The sequence below is a fragment of the Aulostomus chinensis genome, chromosome 3, assembly GCF_037954235.1.
Source record: "Aulostomus chinensis isolate RoL2024-O1b breed Wild chromosome 3, RoL_Achi_v1.0, whole genome shotgun sequence".
In the NCBI taxonomy this organism is placed as follows: domain Eukaryota; kingdom Metazoa; phylum Chordata; class Actinopteri; order Syngnathiformes; family Aulostomidae; genus Aulostomus; species Aulostomus chinensis.
Genome location: NC_141322.1, coordinates 28,846,771 through 28,864,966, shown reverse-complemented (window position 1 = coordinate 28,864,966; position 18,196 = coordinate 28,846,771). Strand labels below are relative to the sequence as shown.

General features: G+C 41.7%; 2 protein-coding genes across 4 annotated transcripts in view; one reads left to right on the top strand and one right to left on the bottom strand.

Moving 5' to 3' along the window:
- The window catches only part of cenpp (centromere protein P), an 86,072-nt gene that overhangs the window by 22,582 nt on the left and 45,294 nt on the right, over positions 1-18,196 (bottom strand). The window lies entirely within an intron of this gene.
- aspn (asporin (LRR class 1)) lies at positions 6,234-18,099 on the top strand. Of its 2 annotated transcripts, none has more exons than XM_086200885.1 (8): positions 6,234-6,326; positions 12,862-13,119; positions 14,020-14,132; positions 15,222-15,435; positions 15,872-15,982; positions 16,231-16,324; positions 16,536-16,674; positions 16,790-18,099. In XM_086200885.1, exons 2-8 carry the CDS (start codon positions 12,891-12,893, stop codon positions 16,985-16,987), a joined length of 1,098 nt encoding a protein of 365 aa, XP_086057011.1. In that variant the 5' UTR covers positions 6,234-6,326; positions 12,862-12,890; the 3' UTR covers positions 16,988-18,099. The 2 variants fall into 2 exon arrangements, with proteins under 2 accessions (XP_086057011.1, XP_086057010.1); XM_086200884.1 differs by lacking the exon at positions 6,234-6,326 and adding an exon at positions 9,560-9,788.

Below are 18,196 nucleotides of genomic sequence, written 5' to 3'. Positions count from 1 at the left end.
CAGAGAAAATAACGGTGATTCTGAGGCGGAGAACCAGGCTACATAAGACTCATATTCCCTCCTGGAACACCATTGGAAACCTTGAGGTTTTTTAGGAGTAGACACATGCTGACACTGAGTACAAATATTTAATCAGTGTGGTGAATTAGTCACATATCCAGACAATAGGTTTAGTGTATTTCGGGGCATTGCAATCATTTCTTTTCATGTCATCAAACTAACTCCTCAGGACTCCGGGAGGAAGTGGAGCCATGATGATTATTGAAGACTGAGTCATAATAAAATGCGGTTATCTTTGTATCACATGTCCTCAACCCTCGCGCAATAGACATTCCATGAAAGCTGTAATTCTAAGAGCTGCAAAAGCCAACTTTATCGTCACATTTTCCTCTGAAAGCCTGAGGTTTAAGGATCATTTAATACAGTGGCAAGCAGATCTAAAGGGTGATTGGCAAAGAAAGGTTAAAATGTGACTAAAACCTCAGCTCCATCTCTGGTAGGGCAAACTGGAAATATTAGATAATTATATGCAGACAAAAATAAACCTACAAGTAGAGAAGTAATAAAACAACAATCATCATTGCTTTGGTCAGTTTCTAGATGAGGCAGTCATCCTCAACATACGCTGGCTGGAAAAATTTCCTGCAGTAAGTCGGAGCTTAGCGATCAAAGGTTTGCCTGTAAAGAAGAGAATTCTACTTCCCTGCCATCACGAACAGCTGCTCAGATAATCAGTGTCACAAAGCAGACACTTGGAGAACCCATATTAATAATCATCAGTAACAATATCCCTTCCGATACGCCAAAGGATGAGAACTTATTACACGCATATCAGTTACAAACTCAAGCTTGCGTAACCTGCAGACATTTTATCAAGCGCAGGTTTGTGCTGCTCTGTTAATTCAATAGTCCACAACACCAATGTTGCTGCAATGACACTTATTTTATTCTATTCATCTGATAAATGTATTCCTCGGTTGCAGTCAGGTTTCACAAATTTAGGCCCACCCCTTAAAAGAAGACCAACCAGAGGTGCATAACTAGTCACAGTTTGCAGTAGGTCAAGATGATATTGGACTTTTCGCTGATATCCAGTATTCCACAACAGATGTGGCAGATATACGATATCTAATGACGTCCAAGTGATTCAAGTAATGAAGCCAAGGGCAGATGAGCATGACCTGGAACAGGATGTATGTGCAGTCCTTTTGCAATACAGGACAAATCAAGCCTAATTAGAAATAAATTGAGCAAATACAAGTGTTTATTGTATGATGTAAGTCTGCTGCTCTTTCTATGGCTGAATATCAATATCGAACCTCGACAAAGGGGGGGGGGGGGGTTCTGGCATGATTACTCAGTGCCTCCTACATAGGCCATGCACAGTTGTTGCTAAAACAAACACACAAACAAACTGGGACATATACAGCTTGTTTACTATTCAGTGTGCTAGCATGCTACAACAAGTTAGCCCAGCATTTGTGGGTCCATAATCATGGGTATGTTTACCCCTCTTGATCACAAAGTGATCAAGAGGGGTAATACTGGGATCGCCATAATCTATCCTGATTATTGAGTGATTTCATACAAAAACATTTGTCCACATTTAAAATAATCAGAGCACAGCTTTCACTTCCATGTGCTACATTCCTGCAAATGTACAAAAAAATACTGGTCCTCATTGACAGTGTGGTATAAACAGGATTCCAGACATCATGTTTATTGGATCTGTCTTGGGCCAAATCAAATGCAGTTGCATTGATTATTTCAGTCTGGCTTTGGGAGCTGGGCGGATACAGTCAGCTGCTGCCAAACCTCGTTACTGTGGATTCCTGACTCGATGCTGGACTCAATATTTAGCAGATTAACGTTCACAATGTTATTCATCAATGCCTTCACTCTACTATGGTTTGTAGTGTTGCAGAGACTCAAGTCTCACGGACTCTTTGTTCCTGCTTCACATCACTTTTCCTAAATCCGAAAACACATCCAAATGATAGATAATGATCTTTCAAGGGAGTTGCTCTTCACCTTTTGTTCTAGACAATTGATGTTCACCCTGCTCATCTGTTCTCTGCTGTATTACTCTTCCACTTTGGGCTACAGCTGTTAACATCCAGGAAAAAATTTTGGACAGGCTGCAGGAGCAGGGTGGGCATGCAGCATGACAACTCCCTGTAAGGGGGCCAAAACATTTTGATCGCCTCCTGGTGGCCGGCTGTTAATTTAAGACGACATGTCAGCCGAGTTTCTAGGGCACACATCAATATTGCAGTTGATGATGTGGTCCACTTGTTTCATCTGCATATCTGTTCTGTTATAAGTACTTAGACAGCTGTGGAAAAACCTGTCAAATCTCCTGTATGTGTTCACATAATTGGCCTGTGAAGCTGATTGTGGTTTATGGATCCATGGGTCTCTGCTGCCCCCACCTTCTAGAGGTGTTGTGACCAGTTCGTGTGCTATTATGTGGGATGCACTTTTTTTTGGTCACAATCCTTCTAAATTTAATGCTTGCGGATTTGCCCTTTGCAAAGGCCGTGTCTAAGGACTGGGTACAGAAGGTCAAAGTCAATCAGGGGGGCTGGAGGTGAAAGCAAAAGAGAGAGATGAGGTAATGGGGAAACAGTTAAAGGGGAGGCGGGAGAGTTATTATAGATCCCTCCACTTTCCATGGCGAGACACATCTTGTCCTGCTACAGGCTACCTACGTACCAACCTAAAGGAAAAGACTGACCACGCTCACTGGAGGAAGTGCTGTTTTTTGCGGCTGTGCATGGGGCTGCACATTTAATTCGAATAAGCTTGGGTATGACGATTAAAAATAATAACCAACGTTCATCAACATCAAAATGCGTCATATAATTGGCATCATAGCATTAATCCTACGTGTCGAAAGGTGAATGGACTGTTTATAAAGTGCTTTTCGACCGGGATGGACCTCAAAACCCCTCACAGACAGAAAAAATATCTTAAAACTTTACATTACAATATATGGCAAATCGTATCGACCTTGTGGAATCGGGAGTAACGCGCACACACATTGACTGTGTTCAAGTAGAAGTTGGGAAAGGTTTAAAAAAATATCCATCCATCCATCCATCGTCATCTTCCGCTTATTCCTACACATTAAGGGTCGCGGGGGGGCTGGAGCCTATCCCAGCGTCAACGGGCGAGAGGCGGGGTTCACCCTGGACAGGTCGCCAGTCCATCGCAGGGCCAACATAGAGACAGACAACCATTCACACTCACATTCATACCTACGGTCAATTTAGAGAATCAATCAGCCTCGTCCCCAAATTGCATGTCTTTGGATGGTGGGAGGAAGCCGGAGTACCCGGAGAGAACCCACGCAGGCACGGGGAGAACATGCAAACTCCACACAGAAAGATCCCGTGCCCGAGGTGGCACAGTGTGAGGCCACAGTGCTAACCACTCCACCACCGTGCAGCCCTTAAAAAAATATAAGGCAAAAAAACAACAACAACAACAAACACATTTGTAACGTCTCAGTCATCGGCCATTCCAGCTGATGACAAGAAGTATTCTGTTCTTACAAAAATAACTACACTCTACAGGCAGAGAGTGAGAAGTACTGATGACCAGAACTATGAATGATTTCAAGTGAGACAGTTAAGAAAACCACAACAACAACATATTATCAAAGCATTTACTCTTTAAATAGAAGCCATTTTTAATTTTGATTTTCATCTGCATTATGTATCTCCCAGTTTTCCAGTGGGCAGAGGGGTTTGGGGGGTGTTCCAGTTGAAATTCCCAACTGGGAATTCGGAAGTTCCGACTGCCGAGTACAACTGGAGAACACCGGAGCTGCTTTCTCTCTCTCTCTCAGACTTGTGTTGGTTTTGGACCGCAAACAACATCCAGACCAGCAAATCCAGTCTTCAGGCCCACATAGCGACCAACTGAATTACCCTTGAAATGAATTATGGCCACATAGTTTCCTAACATAAATCGTGTTACCGTAACTTCACTGGGCTTGGAAACATTGATGTAACCAATAAGATATGAAAGTTTTGACTCTGATTTGTAATTTTTGAATGAATAAATGATGGTTTCATGCAGGCCCAGCCACTAGATATTGTTCCTGAAGTGGACCCATAGGAACAATCTTCATTTTAAGATAAGTATCAAACCAAAGCACCAATGGAATTGTTGGCTAATAAAAATAATTATGATTCTGCACGAAATCTCAATCTTGGTATCAGCATCACAACTCCTGCTCCGGGTGGTCTCAGATGGTGGGGTCCGAGGATGTGAACAGTGGTCTGTTTCTTTAACACTTCCAGCAGCAGGTAACATATGGTACTGAAGGGTCATAACTCCATTCAAATGTTTCCTGGCAGCAACTTGCTGCTGTGGTACTGAAACAACAACACTGAGGCAAATCCTTGGCACTGTTGCACTGCATGTTGCCCCGGTGACTCACACTTTTTAAGGCTCCGATGGAGGAAATTCTCCTCAACACAAAGACCCGGCAAGCTCCTGTCGGTCTTCAGCCAAACAGACGTCTGATGGGTTGGAAAGTATGAGATCTTGAAAGTGTAGAGACATCCTGACTGACTCCCATCAGGAACGCAGACCATCACCCATCAGGAAATAATCTCTAACATTTAATTTGCAGCTTGAATACTGTAATTCCAACAATTAAGCCATACTTCTTTCACTACCACAAACCCATTTCCCTCTTTGGACGATTCAAGCGACTGATTTAAATCCGTCTGTGGCAAACCAGTGAACTGAGAACCATGACAAGAGAATGACGACGTGACAGCCGTAATGTTCAAAAGTATTCTGCATTTTAGAAGTTGCAATTTTGTTCTTCAACATATTTCCAAATATATTATGTGCATAGATTTAATTTACCCTGTTCTAACAGCAAGACAACAGCGGAATCAGAACTTTTTAACGGTAGGAAATAATAGGGGTATGACAAAGAAGCAATTATGTGGTCATGTTGGCCATCTATGCTACGGGAGTGCATTACATTTTTGTATCAGTGAAGAGTCTCGGTAAATGAGGAGTAGAGGGAGGTAATGCCACTTCGGAAGACCTAACAAAGAGGTAGGAAAAGCTTCATCAGTACTTTGGATTTAGAAACATGGAAAAAATTATGAGAGGAGAGAAATAATATCCTGCTTGATGGCTAACACGTCTAGCCACACACTTCAAAGCTTTTATAGGAGTGAAGATTCCCCAAGAAAAATCTGTCCGGCGGCATCATAACTGAAAATCTCACACCACCAAGCTTAAGAAATTTAAAAAAAAACAAAGGAAAAGTTGTACAGTCGGTTATACAAATTCAAAATCAAGCTGAAACCAAGGCTTATCTTTCCTGAGTTTGTTTGACAGCATTTCTCTTTGTTCTTGACATATTTCCGAGTATGTGGTCCTTAACCTGATTATGGCTTCAGTCCTTTCAGTCTTTGTAACTACACAACACACAACGTCCACAATACAACAACAAACAAACAAGGCTGCCTTTACTGATGCTGCATGTTTCTCATCCAAGAGCATTTCGCGACAAATTGTTACTTTGTCCCACCACACCACACATTCTGTGATAAAGGCCCAATCAGTTAAATACAAGTTGTGTAATTGTGTATGACCGCAACTAACATTTAAAAAAGTGGCGTGACAGAACTCAGATTTCCTGATGTTTCCTCTGTTCTTGGTGTTGGTGGAGTCGGCTTTGATGCGCACTGATGGGGAGTTTTAACCATCCTCTCAACACAGTCTCTGTGACACTGAGGAAAGGGCCGGGAACTTTACTGCTTTGTGGTCCTACCACTTAGAGAACCATTCATTTCTCCTACAAACGCAGCCACCTTTACTTCCTACCAGCTAACACGTCACACACAAACCCCGACAGTGCCAGAGCACAGGAACTGTCCATGGTGAACTATGCAGTCAAATACACATCCACTACAACTCTTTCATTTCCTAGGAAGCATGGCTGAGCACGGCAATATTCCTTGACAAGAATTGTAATGATATTGGCAAAACGGGAGAGTTTGAAGGATCACCCAAATAATTAGGAATCTCTGACTGACTACTCAAAGGAAACGTAATAGTTAGAAGATGTCAAGACATCCTGTTCTGGACTGAAGAGTTGGACAAAGGATTATCAGGCACTGCTGACATTTAAGCAAACTGAAAATAACTGACAGACATACGCTGTTAGGCTAGTTTTCCTTAAAGTGCAGACCAAATGCTCTTTGGCAGGATTACATCAGGCTCCAACAGATCCCTGTAATGTTTGGGAAACTTGTGTCCTCTATTCTGGAAATCTGGCTCCTATGATGGTATTGTTTCTCCAGAGCTACATATCTGTAATTACGAGGAACTGGGATTAATCTAACAGCAAACTGTAGCTTTACTTACATATCAGATAATAGCAGATTAATAGCTGTGCTAAAACCTTGACAAGTCAGGATCGCTGTCCGCACAAAAGGTGTAAAATGAATAAAATGAGAACAAAGCAGCAGCATCAGGGCTTTGTCAGTATAATCACCTTTTTATGTAGTTACGTTAGGTTGATGTAGTTGCTCAAGTAAAATAGTCTGCCCCCCCACCCCCAACAGAAACAGGCACTTCAGCTATCATTAATAAGCTTGTAGCAGCAGAATGTTTCAGAGCTGCTGATAAAAAGGAGTCCAGCAATTGTTTGCACGTGTATCTGATAGCAGAGGGTAAGGAGGTGGCAGGAAATGAGGGGAGAAGAGGCACAACCACCAGCAAAAGCTTTCGCAGATATTTAAAAAAAAGCTGAAGTCCGTGCATTTTTTTTCTTCTTCAGCAAACTATCATCACATATTGGGCTCACTCGTTTTAGTCTGGGAGAGTTGGAGAGTACCAGTGGGAACAAGAATGTGAATTTGTTATAAATCTTTAAATTTGAGGAATTTCTTTCAAAGACTACGTTGAACATGAGGGAGCTCATCAGGCTCCTTGTTTATGAGATGATTATTTAACCAGATCTCCGATGGTTTGGAAAATATGATTTCAAAAGTACCAAGAAGATGAATTGAAACCAGAGACTTGCTCCCATTTGGGGTCGTCTAACTGCCAAACCAGGGCATATTTGCATGGTCTGGCTCTGCCGTAAGTTGTGCCTCAGAGTGCCGTTACAGCTGGGCTCAGCAGAAAATACCAGCACTGAATGGAAAATGAAATAGTAGAACACGTGAACCCCTGAGTGAGCGAACTCCTGTTAATTTTTCCACTCTTGGGAGGTATTTGACATTTTTTTCCCCTCCTTAAATAAAAAGCTCTTCTTTTGTTAGGATGTACAGTACATCATCAACATCACAACAACAGAAATAATGCTGGTTTGGGGTTGCAGGTTTTTCCCTCCGTTTTTAGTGATAAGGGTGGTAAAAACTGGAGAACCAGACCTAACAGTTGTGCAAGTGCAGGCAGACACCTTAGCAAAATCTATCTTTAGAGCTTCTCAGTCATTTTCAGAAAGAGAGGAACACCGGTATCTTGAGACAGAGGAAGCTTTCCTGTGCTATGCTAATGTGTTTCCGTCATGTGTTCTTGTCTGTCGGCCATACGGTGGGTGTCCAATGAAGAACATTTATGTGACAGTTTTCTCCGAGGTTGTTTCCGTGGTGGGGTTTTAAAAACATATTTTCGTAGTTGGAGCCTTAGTTAATGATCGTTGTGTGCACAAGGGAGGCCTGCCTCCTCTTGTCCCATTGAATTCATTGATGCATCCCCCCCCCCACCAATTTCATGGTTTATTCATGAATTCTGCCGCTGTCGGTGTTGTGTTCATGTTTGCTGGATAGGAATGAATGTCATCAGTCAGTTGGCATGAATGTAAACGGAAAACATAGAGAGGAAGGCTGCAGCCCACAAAAAATATATCTATATGCCTCCATGCCAACAACAGTCGTGGCGTCATGTTTTTGGATTATCTGGCTGTTGGTCCCATTCTCGTTAATACGATTATCTCAGAAACGTCTGAACGTCTTCACATTTATCACACGTCTACTGGGACTCATGGGTGAACTTCAGGGAAGTGAAGCACCTCCCTTACACGTCTTGGTTCATTAATTATGATAAGTGAATTATACTTAGGGCAGCACGGTGGTGCAGTGATCAGCACTGCCACCTCACAGCAAGAAGGTTCTGGGTTCGAGCCCAGGCTGGATCACGGGATCTTTCTGTGTGAGTCTCCATGTTCTCCCTGTGCGTGCGTGGGTTCTCTCTGGTACTCCAGCTTCCTCCCACAGTCCAAAGACATCAAGAGGGGACCAGGTTAATCCAGACTCTAAATTGACTGTAGGTGTTGCTGGGAGAGCCAATGGTTGTCTGTCTATATGTGTTGGCCCTGCCATGGACTGGTGACCTGTCCAGGGTGAACCCTGCCTCTCGCCTAAAGGCTGCTGGGATAGGCTCCACCCCCACCCCACCCTTAACAGGCTAAGAGGTAGAAAATGGATGGATGGATGGAATTATACTTATTAGGGGTGCAACGGTTCAGCAAGGATACTGTTTGGTTTGTGTTGCGGTCAATACATGAAGGAGGAGGGAAACATCCTCAGTGACTTGCACAGATACTTGAGCTGAGCTAGGATGGATAAATAGGAGGGGTGCAACGGATCAGTATGCCTAGGGTCCGGTTCATACTGCAGTATTTGGGTCATGATTCAGCTGATTTTGATGTGTACATCACAAAGAGGAAAAACATCTCCAGCATGAGCAGAAATTAATAAATAACATGAACTTAACTGATACTGCGTCGCCACGTCAGTTACGGTCACCGCCGCGCTGGCGCCTGTAATCTTCTCTGTAGTTTCTCAGCAAGAGCGCAACTAATGAGCCACCCGTGCATGTGTGCGTGTGCACAGCGAAACAAAATCAAACATAACTTTTGGTTTACCCATCGAACCAAAAAAAACCCTAAAAAAAACTGCAGTCCACATACGTGTTTAATCCTGGACTGTCTAGTGAATCTCTGATATTTATTAGTCATTAAATCAATAGAAAATTCACACAGTAAAGTTGGCCTACTGGTAGTGTCGCGCTTTGGCAGACTGGCACAGAGACCAGTTCATCAATCTAAACCATTAACCATAAATAAAAGATCTACCAGTTGACACAGAACATCTCCACAACCCTCCTCCGCCTGATCTTTCCACGATCCTCAGCTCTCTGTTTAGGGAAAGTTATGAGGCAGAAAGTTAAATCTATTTCTCAAACAAAATGATAGATGGCTTCATCCTACAATTACTGACCGCTGATGTTTCATTCACTCAAAGAGAAAAAGCAGCCCCGCTGTCCTCGTGTAACCCAAAGGGTCTTGGTGTATTCTTGTTATTGTAAAATATACCAAACAGCAGCAAACAGTGAAGGGAGGGGAGGTGTAACACCAGCCAGTTTGTTGTCTATACAGCCTTTAGGAGGCTAAAACTAACTGCTTTGGCATCACTTCAAAGCTCCTGATGAAAAGCACATGACGTAAGCCCTAACAAAGCCTTTTCAAACCTAGTAGCTGAGATATCCAGATGGTGTGATGACAGAGAGTCAAGAGCTCTTGACTGAAACTGAACTTCTCACCCTAACAGTCGAGGTTTTCCGTCAGTGGGGGTGTTCTAGGGGCCTTTTTTTCCTGGTGCGACAGGGTGATCCTTCTCTGTGTTCAGTGGGAATGTATTGACTTAGGATCCAACTCTCAGTCCTCCAGCTGGACATTGCTGCTCCTCTGCTCACTGTGTGGGGGTTTAACCAGGACACAAACACACCTGACCGCTGAGGTAGGATACCCCTTGGATTTATTAACAAAAAGACCTCTTTATCCTTTTATTTTATTAAGTAGTCCATCTGGCATGTTTTATGGGCAGTGTAGTACTTCTGGGTCATTTAGAAAAGTTTACATCCCCTACAAGATGATGGCGCTGCTTCAGCGAGGCCAAAATGTCTTTTTCTATTTAACTGTAAGATTAACAGATGCATTATGTGACAGGCCACTCTAAATGCATTTATTCATGAAAGAGTGATTTTTCAAGCACATTTTAGAGCTAAGAAGAAGAATATATTCATGTGCGAGTGCTTTGCATTTTAGTGAACTGAAAATGGGTCAAATCTGAAGAGGACATGGTTTTTAAATTAAATACTGTGGTTATTTATGTGTTACTTGCCCGGAGCCCTGCTTGATCTCATTTGTCTACACTATTAAGTATTTTTCCATGAAGAGAAGTTATGAAATATCTTCATACAAATAAAAACATGGGAAAAATGTTCCAATGGACAACGCAAACAGATCTAACATTGATGTTAGTGCTGAAACAGTTAATTCCTTAGCCAATGGGAGGGGGGGGGAACAAACAAAAACAAAACCGCTACATAATTATTATTATTATTATGAAGATTAACTTGAGATAAACTACTCTATAATTGTTGTAAGCCACAACCAATGGCACCAAATCCGCTCTGTCTCCCTCTTCTTAAATGTAAGGATTTACTGGTTCCTGTTCATTTATAAGTAAATAACTTCATTTATATGCAGTAACTTTCGAGAACAGACATCGCAAAGTGTTTCACAGAGGCAAAACATAAGAATCAATATCTCAGTGTGAAGTTAAAGATCTTTGGGGTTGAACAACCAGTGAGACACTTGGGAGCTTAATGTTTAACATACCCTCAACCTCACCGTTAAAATAACATTGATTAAGGCAATAATTACTCAGGGCAGCGCTGAGTGATGGGAAGCTGTTGTGAATGAGTCAGGAAAGAGGCACCCAGGATGATTTCACTCTGCTTTAGGTGTTTTATGACTTAGACATTTTACCTGGAGAGCAGGGAGTGAAAAATGTTGTAGGGTGTTTGATTCAGTAAATCAAAAATTCAGTTCGAGAAGAGTTATCCTCAAATGACCAAGTTACTAATAGATATCCTTGTGAAACTGGCAAAACACACGTCAAGGAAACACGCTAAAGATGCACGTGTAAAATTAAAGGCAGGCTGGGAGCAGAGGACGGGTCTACGCGGAGCAGTATTTGCTGCTGCAGCAGGATGTTGGGCCACTACATAGTTGTGGGTGGACTGAGCACTCATCAGAGGGGCTCAGAATCCATTGAGATTACCAGAGGCACGCAACCAGACAATCTAGGCTTGTCTGTGCTAGCTTCATGAACGTGTAACAGTGGAAGGTATAAGAATTACTGTGTGAATCACCACCAGATGGTGAGTAGGTAAGGTCTGGAGAAACATTTGTGTTGGCTGTAAGAACTCATTTCCAACAGAAGTTTTCACAGACTGATTAAAAAAAAAAAGAAAGAGGGAGAGAGCAGCACTTAGTGAAAGTGCTCCCTCCAGGAACTCTATATGCCCTTTTGCCATGTTTTAGGAACAAACTTGTGTTTTTGGTTCATTTAGGGCCATAAAATTAAAATTGAATTGGAACACTGCAAATGTTTCGGGTGGTCCGGGGTGAGATTAGCACTGTTTAACTGTCGCTTTTATTTGGCTCCAACATCAGTTTGTTTTGTCTACGGGCGCACTCTCTGGTGATAAGAAAACCTCTATCGGGCAAATATCCCCGTCAGAATCTCTTGTATCACGCTGCTATGGTAACCACTGCATCGATCCATCCCTGTGGAGCACATCAGCCTTTCCATCCGACAGGGAATGAATCCCATGCCCTGTTTAGTGTGTTCTCACAAAAAAACAAAACACAACAAAAATTCCACCAGCTTTAAACTCTCAAATCAGGCTTTCAGTGGGAACCTACAAAAAATGCTTTGCTTTCTTTGCAAACCGTGACAACCCCCCCCCCCCCCCCCCCCCAGCGTGGTGATACACTAGACCACACATGCCATTCTAGTCTCATATATTCAGTCTGTACATGGTGTTCTGCAGTCCTGGTTAAGACGTAGATGCAGGATAAAGCTCTGTTAGATGTGTGACTTCCATTGTTCAGTGACCACAATCGATGGTCACTTCTACTCAAAACAGGAGAGATCAAGAGCCTGTTGGGCAGACAGAACCAAAGTTTGAAAATCTTGAATGGCACTCACTGCTTCAAGAACCTGCACAGCAGTGATAAGGCACTCGTGAAAGGTTGTAAAGCAGCAGGTCTTACTATAGAGTTGGTGTACACTGATTTACATTAAAAAACAAACAAACAATACATTATTAAGTCAACGATACAGTCAACGATTGGCCTTCTGACATGTGAGAATGTAAAACTTAAGAATTTCATTGCAGAATCTGCACAACTGAGCAGGCTTAGATTCCAGGCAGGTACGGAGTCTGTGTGGAGACCAAAAAAACGCAGAACTCACTGGCAAAAAAGCAATCTGACCACCTCCCTCCACTGACTAACACTGGTGTAGCTTTCTTACTATGGATACTGGGAGGCTACACCAGACGCCCCTGAAGGTAGTTATTAAGTTTTAAAGCCATACTCAACACTCAAGTAGTAAAGACCAATGAAATCAGACTATTAAACCCTTTTCTGTGTGTGTGTGCTCTCTAAAGCACTCTGGACAACCTCTGCGATGAAAAACGCTACAGAAATACATTTGCATGCCCTCGCCTTTCAAAATACTGTGTAGGAATCTATCATGTATGGAAGAAACAGGAAGATCAGACATTGTTGATCAACTGGCACAGGCTTCATAAGAAAAACAGCTTGTTGCAAGTGATAGAACTATTTCAGGATTCTGCACAATTTCTGTTTTGTGCTGATTTTGGCACTACACAAACAACAACCTTGCACTACTTTGTCAGGTTATTTCCTGTGGGGCACGGCATCAGGGTCTAACCCTGTCTACTGTTTTTTGTTTTTTTTGCGGTTAATCCGATGCTGTCAACCTCTCCCCTCAGCTCCCTCGGACCAGTCCTCCAGCCAAACCATGAGGATCTTCCTCCTGCTTTGTCTGCTGGCGCTGGGCAACACCAAACCCTACCAGCCAATCAAGATCCAGGACTTCATGAGAAACTATGACATAATGATGGCTGATTCAGATGATGATGACGACGACGACGATGATGATAAAGATGACTATGACGATGATGATGATGATGTCAACTGCCCAGCCAGTTGCCATTGCTCTCCGAGGGTGGTACAATGCTCCGACCAGGGTCAGAACACTCTGTTTCTACACATTTTCTCTTGTCAACAGTCTATCAACGCTAAACCGTTGTCCAGCACCTCAGAGATGTAAACTTATATGCTTCTAGCAAGGAAATTAAGTAAAAAAGAATTGAATATTCAATTGCTAAAACTACCACATTCTGCATAACATGACTGCTTGATCTTGGTTGCAGTTTCAGAGCTCTGACGTGGTTTTCACCCCTAAAAATATCACGTGACTGTCTCACGTACTTATGAGATTATAACGGCTCAAAAATGCTCACAAAATATATCTCAAATTACTTCCTGGGCCTGTAACTTGTTAAATATTCGTGGTATGTAGGTAAAATTTTGCATGACCTCATCAGATACACCAAAGTATTGTTCAACTGGAGCGGCCGTCTAAAGACATGAAGGGTCACAGGTTCAATCATCTTGTCGAAGCACCCTTGAGCGGGTGCTCCTGAGGAGCGGGTTGGCAGCTCGCAAGCAGCCTCTACCATCAGTGCACGAGTGTGTGTGAATGGGTGAATAAGGCAACATTGTTAAGTGCTTTGAGTACTGCTGAGGTAAGAAGCCGTTATTTAAATAAAGCTGATTCACCATTTATTTACAAAAAAAAAAAACCAACAACAGCTGATTCTGAGGGGCTGAGGTAGGAACTTGTTCAGAATTGGTTGATTGGATATGGAATGACCCTGGGGAGACACAGCCGCAGATGTCTAATTAACTACAGAGTTTGAGTCTGTAGAGTTTGACTTTTTTGCTTTTTTTTTTACACACTGTGCATCTCAGTTGTTCATACATAACACAGCTGCGTCCTCATTAACTCCCATGACAAGGGGAACTCTGGTTTTCATCACTCCAGACTCTGGTCTTTAAATCAGGATTTGTGATTGTGCCAACAGGTCTGATCTCTGTGCCTGAGAAGATTCCTGAAGACACGGTGATGATAGACCTCCAAAATAATGATATCACCGAGATCAAGGAGGATGATTTCAAAGGCCTCCACAAGCTTTATGTAAGAGAAACCAGCAGACCTACACCAACCTGCATGTAGTAATGGAGCTAACAGCCCCTTTTTACTAACACAGTGCAGACCCAAATGTATGACGTGTAAAGCTAAATGAGCAAATATGTTCACATCTCCTGCACGTGAACCAGATAAATGCCACAGAGGTTTGAAATCTCAAGTCTGAGAATTATTGAAATGCATGTCTTTCTCCTGCCTATTACTTTAACTCACTGGGACAAAAACAAAACAAATGAAAAACAGAGTATACATGTCAGTTCTCTTCAGATATTTTATTCTAGATCTAGACTGAATTTTTTTTTTTTTTTAAGTTTTCCAGTTTAAATCACGAAGGAAAACAGGATTTTATGCACACGAGATACAGCCAGATTTGGTTTTTAACGAGACTGAGAGTCTATACCATCCACATCCCAGGCAGCAGGTCTGTGACTCTGAGCTCAGGTACAGCGAGCTTAGAACGCATCACACCATCAAGAATATGAAGTCAAAAGACATTTTTTTGCCAAGTAAAACGTATCTTTTTACTTAAATTTTACTGATTCGTCTTTAGCCCATGCTCTGCTCCACCAGTTTAGTGAAAATTACCCAAGTAATTTTTGTGTAATTCTGCGTAACAACAGACACAAAACAAATATACCTGAGACTGATTTTGACTGATATGAATTATTGCCACTGAATCAGTACTATGTAGTTTTACTGAGCAGTAGCAACCAAGTTTGTACATTTCAGAGTGCTCCTATGTATTTTGCCTGTCTTGGTTGCTGTATTAAGAATTCTGAGCTGGTGTCTGGCACCTCAAAGCAGCACTAGCAGGAGTTTGGTGTAGATGTGAAGAATTACAGTCAATTTAACGTTGAAACAATAACTCGTACTGCAACAAGCAAAATGCGATCTGGCAAATTTCAACCTCGCTGTCCACTAGTTGCTGTTTGGACACCCTGACTTCATAACCACAAAGTATGGGACACAGTGGCAATAATTGGGACAAGGATAATTTCATTATTACAACAAGAAATAGTAAATTCAAACCAAATTTAGCCCTAACGTTCTTCCTCTGATTCTTTTCTCCCACAACAGGGCCTGTTTCTGATTAACAACAAGATCTCAAAGATTCACCCCAAGGCCTTCAGGAACATGGATCATCTTAGATTACTATACATGTCCTACAACCTGCTGACTGAGATCCCTGCAAATCTGCCTCCAAATGTCATTGAGCTGCGCTTTCATGAAAACAAGATCAACAAAATCCAGAAGGATGCATTTAAAGGCCTGAGGAAGCTCCACGTACTCGGTATTATTAGCTTATACATAATCATTGAGAGGTAAAGTAAGATGATTGTGCTAATTTCAAAAGAAAAACACTGGAAATTCAAATTATTTTTGGATGCTTCATCATCATAAATAGAACATCAAATCCTCTTCAGATGGTAAACAGTCCCTCATCTCAGGCTTTTACGTACCTGCGTTGTTACACAGTATTAAATCTACAAAAGGGTCAGTGTAAATTTTTGTCAAAGGGTTTTTCAAGATGGTTTTTAGACATTTTTACACAGGAATATCGTGTAAACAAAGTCAACCAGTTCCCAGAGAATAAACAGTAAAAATGTCATCAAAGTTGATCTGCTGTAATTTCATGGGTTCATGCTTTGTTTTGTTTTTTGCTTTCTACTGTGCCATGTAATGGGTCATTAGAAATCAAAATAGATATTTTGTGTCTGTCCAAACAGAGCTGGGTGCCAACCCTCTGGCTAACAGTGGAATAGAGCTGGGAGCTTTTGATGGCGCCTCCACTCTGTATGTTGGAATATCAGAGTCCAAACTAACCGCTGTACCCAAAGGTAGAACATCACTCGTCTCCTCTGCTGATTTAAACAAACAAACGTTTCTTTCTCCTCCAACCATGCAGTGGTATTCGTGCGCTGTTGGTCCTCAAATGTACAACTAAATGAGGAATAAACTGTGTCAGTTTCTCTGAATGTGATTCTTTAATTTCACTGGTTTGTTTTCAAATAATTGTTGCATCAAGTCAGGCGTGTTGACTTCCCGCTCTCTTTGGATTTGTTTAATGTGTTTTTGCATGTTCCAGATCTCCCATCCTCCATCACAGAGCTGAACCTGGATTACAACAAGATCGCTAAGGTGGAAGTTGAAGACTTCATCAGATACAGAAACCTCCAGAGGTGACAAACACCATCATTTCATCCTAAAAACTGCTCTTGTCAGAAACAAAAATGTCGTTCAGGCTGTATTTGAATACTACGAGATGTTTTCTTGGTAACAGAAAGTCATCATTTACGTACACAGTTTGCTAGAAAGGTCTCACAATAGGTCTCCAACAAGTTTCTGTTCACAAGCAGTGACTTATGTCAAGCTTCTTTTGTTGTTTTGCAGACTAGGACTGGGTTTTAACCAGATCAAGTTTGTAGAAAATGGCAGTCTTGCCAGCATCCCAAGCATTCGTGTGATCCACATGGACAATAACCGTCTGAGAAAGGTGCCACCAGGCCTCGGAGACCTGCGCTACCTCCAGGTGAGACCTAGATGACGTAAATATGCGCAAGTCTTTATTTTCAGGTCAGGTGGTTGGCTACTGAAAAATCATAACTGATTAAACACATCTTCAATGATTCCCTCTGTCTGTTCAGGTCATTTTCCTCCATGGCAACAAAATCAGCAGTGTGGGAGTCAACGATTTCTGTCCCATCAGGACCAGTGTGAAGAAGAACCTGTACACAGGCATCAGTCTATTTGCCAACCCTGTTAAATACTGGGACATCCAGCCGGCCACCTTTCGCTGTGTGACCGGACGAAGGGGTGTTCAGCTTGGAAACTTCAGAAAGTAGGGAGTGGAAATTATGAGTTCATGACAACTCCAAGATGAAGAGCTGCCAAAAACCTTGTTCCAGCAGACAGAAGGACCTGGTTATAATAATTGTACATTGGTGATAAATTAAAAAAAAATAATAATAAATAAATAAAAAAAAGTACAGTAGATGTTAGTGTAGCCATTCAGAAAATCACTGATGTTTTTAAATGCTTGTGTAAAGCACACAAAAAGTTCTCTTCCAGGGTAAAATCATAAGCTACAGCACTAATAAAATGTTCTCAGCAGCAATGAATATAAACAAAAACGGCTCTTCATTATGATTAATGATAACTAACAAGTTTTGGAGGTGATTCTTATCATTTGTCTTCTAAAATTTTGTGGATGTTCCCAGGACACAAGCTGCCTCCTGATCACATTGAGTCCACCCAGCCAATGACGTGACTTGTATTTCATGCTGATGATATCTTAAAAACGAGTAAATTTCACTCTACTTTAAATACAACTTTAAATGAGATACATTTGAGTAGAACTTGAAGTTTAAGTTATCATTGTACCTCTAATAAAGACAAAAATATTTTTTTCTGTATTTTGCCATTTCCTTACATGTAGTATTGATGTGGGTTGTTTTTCTTTTTTCTTTTTTTTTACTTAATGGAGCATTGTGGTTATCATAGAAGAGTCCCGACAGAATGGAGCTGCGTAACTGCAGTGGCACAAGTTCATTCAACTACAACACATTTCCCAGCAAAAGTCTGTGCAGTCAGTCAATGATACTGAAATTATTTGTTGCAACAATTCATTCCGGAGTCCCACTTCTGTCTTTACACGGTTGTTGCATTTTATCTCAATGTACTGTCTGAACTGTAGATGGGATGACACGTTGTCGTTGATGTAAACGTGTCCTCAGCAGGGCTGGGGATGGACAGATTTTCTACAATTATTCTTCCAAAAAAAAAACCCCCCCGAAATGTCACTTGATTTTTTTTTTTTTAATGAAATATAGCAACCTTTTGACGCACAGTTCATAATGAAATTATAAGCAAGTAATGCAGTACACAACCCTGAACCCTGTTTCCTTCTGTCCTCTGCAATGGTGCTATATTTATTGAGTATGTCCTTAAATAAAAATGGAACACCTCCCCTGTTATGTCTTGACTTTTTGCCAAAATGAGAGATTTTCTTTTATGATCGAGCAAATATCAAGTCCTCTGGGACAAAACTGTGA

What these genes read in the sequence shown, in the direction of transcription:
- aspn (XM_086200885.1), top strand. Translation starts at nt 12,891, where the DNA reads ATGAGGATCTTCCTCCTGCTTTGTCTGCTGGCGCTGGGCAACACCAAA. An exon ending in AAGGCCTCCACAAGCTTTAT is followed by an intron (nt 14,133 to 15,221) that starts GTAAGAGAAACC and finishes CTCCCACAACAG; the next exon opens with GGCCTGTTTCTGATTAACAA. An exon ending in GAGACCTGCGCTACCTCCAG is followed by an intron (nt 16,675 to 16,789) that starts GTGAGACCTAGA and finishes CTGTCTGTTCAG; the next exon opens with GTCATTTTCCTCCATGGCAA.